Source organism: Pterocles gutturalis, unplaced genomic scaffold (assembly GCF_000699245.1).
Source record: "Pterocles gutturalis isolate BGI_N339 unplaced genomic scaffold, ASM69924v1 scaffold33129, whole genome shotgun sequence".
Taxonomy (NCBI): Eukaryota; Metazoa; Chordata; class Aves; order Pterocliformes; family Pteroclidae; genus Pterocles; species Pterocles gutturalis.
The window spans coordinates 1-5,725 of record NW_010129234.1 but is presented as its reverse complement, the minus strand read 5'-3'; the positions used below and the strand labels follow the sequence as shown (position 1 = coordinate 5,725).

Sequence of the window (5,725 nt, the reverse complement as noted above, 5' to 3'; positions counted from 1 at the left end):
GTCCTAACTGTGAACACAAACAATAAAAAAGAATGAGAAATAAGCAGCGCATTAATAAGCTTAAAAACATTGCAAGAAAATGTAGACAATCAATTGAATCTGCTCTCTGAAGGGTTGAAAAGAGCCCTAGGAGTGAACTCTTTTCAAGCATGTTACTAAGAGGTGAATTTGCCCTTTCCAAAAGCCACTAATATCTTTCATACACTCAACAGGCAGGTGGTTATGCCGCCCTCCACCATATGCCCCGGATCTGAATGCTGAGTGCATCTTTGGATGTACATACTCCGTAACACATGAAATAAAAAGGAGCCTTAGTTATCCACAGAGGTTAAAATTTTATTTTGATATAAAAATTAAATAGCAAAGTTTTTGGGCTTTTTTTACAGTGATAAATTAGAAATTTACAGTACATACATCGAAGTAGATATATTTTCTGTACACCCCAAAATAATCAGTGTCTATTTCCTTAAAATTCAGAAAAAGGACTTAACTTGTCTGTTTAACATAAGAGCTAAGCTTGTACCTCTCCAGCAGATGCTTCTAAAACCTGCAGTGAGAAGAGCACATGCCCGAGGCGGGGAAGATGGGAGCAGGGACTGCGCAAGGAAGGTAACTGCTGTCAAGTTTCTAGTTGTATAACCACAGCAACTGCACTTCCGAGACAGGATTAGTCACACATTTTTTTGGCTTTGAATTCATAACAACGTTGAAACGAGAGTACACAGGAGATGCAGATACCCACTCTTCCCAACCACTGGGTTTCAGGCTATCTGCTGCCACTTCCAACTCATCCAGCCCTGAAGCGGAGCAAGGTAAAGGCACGTGGATGAATAATACATTTATGGGATGGTTTCACCACTGCAACAGCTAATCTCACTTTGGGTTAGTATAGTGTACCCCTGGATGCTGGGGAAAGATGCTCCTTCAGGAACAGCAGCTGGTGTCTCTCCCCAACCCACTTCCTCCCCATGGTATTTAAGTCCCTCACACTCTTGAATGGAACATCCCCCCAGGTCCCTCCCAGGGCTACGCAGCGCTGTCCTCATCCAACTCACTTTCAATGTCTCAAATCACCAGGGACATCTGTCTGTCACAGTTCACGAGGATCTGGTAACAAGGTACTACTCAACATTCACGTCTGTGTACATAACACGGTCAAAAACACCGTTTATTGAATCATTCAGGTCAAACATGGGGCGTATCAGCCAGGAGAGTATCCAAAACATTTCAGAGTGAAGGGCACTTGAGTGAAGGTGACACCTTGGCACAGCCTGATACCAGGTTACAAGACAAAGCTCCTACTGCGTCCTCACCCCTTGAAAGTCAACATACAGCTGCTGACTTTACATCCCTCTCCACACCAAGAGAAAGATCGCACGATGGAGAAACTCTGCCATCTGAAGATCTCCTACTTGCAGAGCTCCTTGTCCACAGAGGAATAACCAGATCCAAAGACAACACTAATAGCGAGAGACTTTATGGAGAGGATGAAAAGGCTCAGCTGGTATGCGGCGTTGGCCAAGACAATGCTTGTGTGTCTTGAGCAGAATGTGTCAAGTTATCACTTGTTCTGCTGGAGAGGGAGCCCAACCGCAAAGACTGCAATTAGGGTTTGTTTGGGGTTTGGGGTTTTTTTAATTTTTTTTTTTTCTTTTTTCAAATGTGCTCTAGCACATGTTTCAACATTGACGTTGAAACAATACATGCTTCTGGGACAGATTAGTGCTCATGGCCAGAGCTGGAATGAGTTGTGGTTTGGGAAGCACATGGGGCACCTGTGTGAAAAACGGGGACCACAATAAACCAGTGCCTGTTCTCCGCTGCCCTCCAAGGTCCTGTGAGCCAGGGCACCAGGGGGATGCTCCACAGCTGACCAGGTTCCACACAAGCGAATGAAGCAAAAATTTAGGGCACATGGGTAAAACTGAAGGTTCTTCAAAGGGGTAGAGCATCGGAACAGTGTCCTCTTAAGTATTTCTGTGCTATTTCTATTTGCATCAACTTTGTTATCAGCCAACAAGGACCCAATGCAAGGTTCAAGCTCCTCAGAGCACAAGTCGATGCCTCCTCAAATAGAAAGATAAGAAAACTTGACAGTTGCTATGAAATAACATTATTCGCCAACAAGTTGGATCTCTTCTCTTGGGATCCCTTTACAAAAACTGGAAATGTCTGCTCACAACCTGCATGTAAATGTACATTTAAAAAAATATAGCTGTCAGTGAGCAATCGGAGCAGTGTTGTGAGGCAGTCAGCTGGACTGTGATGCCATGGGCTGAGAATGTTCTTTTAATTGTAACTGACACACATAATTATACAACTGATCTGTGTGAACATGAGGTTGCCAAGGAACTTAACATTTCACTTCTCCCCAGACTGGCGTCTGCAGAGATACCATCGCACTGAATGAAATATATTAAGACTTAATTGCTTCATGCAATAGGTCTCCAGAGAGAGCCAGATAAGTTTACTTGGAGAAAACTGGCATTGTTTGAAGAGACCCTTAACTCATTTTTCTCTTTCCTAGAGGAAGGAACACTATAATGTAAGACTTTATTTAAAGCTATTAAATGCAGCAGAATAAAGTAGTCTGCTGGAAATAGCAGGAGCACCCGAAGGGACAGGAATGGAGGCAGGCGGATAACGATAATCGATGCAGAAGACCATACAGAGTTTCCCAGCTCCCACTGAATCCTCTATTTCTGACAATGGCCTTGAGTAAAGCTTTGAAAAAATTAAAAATATGGATAGAACCACAGAATAATTCAAGCGGGAAGGGACTTCGGCAGGTCCAAACTCCTGCTCAAGGCAGAGCCAACTCTCAATTCAGACCAGGTTACAGATGGCAAAAAGAATGAGTCAAAAATTATTATTAGACCATCAGATGACTTAAAGAATTATCCTCACTAATACCTCCCTAAATCCCACTCATTACGGGTAACTTTCAGACCGCTTAGAAGTCCACTTGGTATTTGCTGGAGGACCTGATCCCCGGCTGACTTGTGCAGTGTATGGGAGCAACAGAATTCCCTGGGGCATAAAGACACGACCCTCCGCAAGGGCTTCCTTTACGATGCTGAACTTGGAAAGAAGTCACCTAACTGAGGTCCTGGGTGCTCTGTCTTCTGATAACTGGACCCTAAATCAGACCAGAATTTGGCCCCAGATCACCTTTCCTCCATCAGCTATAAGATGATGAAAACAACATCCCACAGCTGTGGGCTATAGTCCCTCAGCTTCTAAAGACTTCAGTATATTGCATCCTGCTTTAAAAGAAAAAAGAAGATAACATGTTCGGATATTTCACAGCTTTTAAAGCCTCCCTGGGCTTTCCTATTTTGGGCAGCATGGTGTATGGCTATTGTATCTGCAGCATGATCTTTTTGCTGGTCATTCTTTAAGGCTTTTTTTTTTTCCATCCCCCAGAGACAGGTTGTGTAACCGTCCCCCTACTCTACTCCCAACATTTACACAGCAATGCTTACACACGATCAGTCCTTCATGGGAGAGCAGTCAGACCATCAGGGCATCGTCCTTTTCTCATACCACAGTCTCGTTCCCTTTCCCAGGTTTCACCCAACCATCTGCTCTCTTCTCCCGTTTCACTTTCCCTGAGTTCACCAGTCTGTTGGAGCACTTTTGCCATGTGTGCAGAGTTTTGGCGGACCAGATCCACATACCTGATGTAATACCCACCAGGAGGGACATGAAGATTTTGAGCATCTCCACGGCCATGTTGGAATCATCTGCTGAATAGCGGAAAATAGCCCAGTTGGAGATTTCGTAGAAATAACAGGCAATGACACACGTTGCTGGGACGGTGTACAACACTGAAAAGACACCAATTTTGACCATCAGCCTTTCCAGTTTGTCAGTTTTAGTTCCATCTTTCTGGAGATTAGACCTGATTTTAAATAAGGCCACTAGTCCTGCTGCAATGAATAAAGTTCCAATGACCAGGTAGGTAAAAAGCGGAGCGACGACAAAGCCCGTCAGAGCATCAAGGTTCTGGTTCCCAACATAGCACAGACCGGTGAGCTCATCTGCGTCTACTAGTCTCATAATCAAAATGACGATGGTCTTCACCGCAGGGATAGCCCAGGCTGCAATATGGAAATAAGAGCTGTGCATTTCTATAGCTTCGTGGCCCCACTTGAGTCCTGCAGCCAGAAACCACGTCAGTGTGAGAATAACCCACCAGATGGAGCTCGCCATCCCGAAAAAATACATCAGCAAGAAAATTATAGCACATCCTGTGTTCTTAAGACCTTCTTGGATAAGAACAGGTTCTGCTGCCTCTTCAAAATCACAGGATATCCTTTCCCGGCCCACAGTTAGCCTCACAATATAAGCAATGCTATAAATATTGTAGCACATGCTCAGAAATATGATTGGGCGCTCCGGGTAGGAAAATCTGGATGAATCAATCAGGAAGGTCAGGACCGTGAAGGCAGTTGAGATGAAGCAGAGACTGGCCCACACAGCCATCCAGATATCTGTGAATTCCTTAGCTGACCTGCTGTAGAGCCCAGCGTCATAGCCGCACTTCAGGACACAGTTCAAGCTTCTCTTCACCCAGATGTACTGCTCTGAGTTAGATCCCATGCTGTGGCACTCCTCTCCGGGCTGCAAGGAGGTCTTGCTATGAAGGGGAACCTCTTCGTCTCCTGGACCCTCCATGCACATATGGTTGTGATCATTCTGGGGGGGGAATTTGCTGCAGTTTAGGCTGTCCGGCCAGGCAAATCCAAATTCTTTTAAAACAGGTTCGCATCTTCTTTTGACAGAAAGGCACATGCCACCACAGGGACCTATGGGGATGTTAATCTTCTCTGTGCACATCGGGACATAGACCGAACAAAGGAAGAACTGGAAGAAACAGAAATCACAAGTGGGAAAATTAAAAAGGTCAAATCATAACAAGTTTTTTGTTTTGTTTTTTTTTGGTTTTTTTTTTTGCATTTTTAGCAGTAATATTTGGTCCTTTGCCTTAAAAAACAGGAAGCAGCATAAAACAAATAAACCAGGAACAATAAAAACAAAGGAGAAAAAAACCCCAACAAACCCTAAAAATGTTGTCTTCTTTCAGCTCAAATGTGGTCCAAAGCCAAAGCCTGAACATTTTACTCCCTAGATTAGCTCCATGTAAATTTAGCCCATCAGTTTCAATAAAGCTAGTAGGATTTAGCCAGATCGAAACCTCAAGGGTGCAATTTAGGAAAGCAAAAAACCAAACTGAAGCGGTTTAAACAAATACATATATTTGTTCTAGGCACTGCCTGGCTACTACAGCTAACAAACAAACAGAAGAAAAGGCATTTATTGAATTACTTTGCTTCACGATCCTCCTCAAAAATGCCTTTTTCTTTTACCATAAGTTCATGTACGTATTTACAACGGCAATAAAAAATTGCAGTTTTCTCAGCTTTTTGAATAACCTCAATTTTTTGACGCGACAACGTAAGCGGGATCGCGTGCTAATTCGGGAGCTCTGCCCCAAAGCAACAAGATGGGTTTTGTTTGATGAAACCCACGCCCGTGGCGGGGGGGGGACAAGGCTCTCGCCATTCCCCTGGGAAGGGAACTCCTGCGGTGGGACCCTCGGAGGAGATCCCCAGCAGCTCCCAGGAGCCAGCCCCATTAGTTTCTCATTTCGGAGGGGCGCAGCACCTCGGGTCCAACAGGAACGGGGGGCAGCGGGCAGGCAGCGCTCCACCAGCCCCAG

The 5,725-nt window shown here is 44.6% G+C and overlaps 1 protein-coding gene across 1 annotated transcript; it reads right to left on the bottom strand.

Annotated features, from left to right (window-relative positions):
* Positions 1-3,219: 3,219 nt before the first annotated feature.
* FZD4 (frizzled class receptor 4) lies at positions 3,220-4,866 on the bottom strand. Its single transcript, XM_010079883.1, has one exon. It carries the CDS (start codon positions 4,840-4,842, stop codon positions 3,541-3,543), a length of 1,302 nt encoding a protein of 433 aa, XP_010078185.1. The 5' UTR covers positions 4,843-4,866; the 3' UTR covers positions 3,220-3,540.
* Positions 4,867-5,725: the final 859 nt, after the last annotated feature.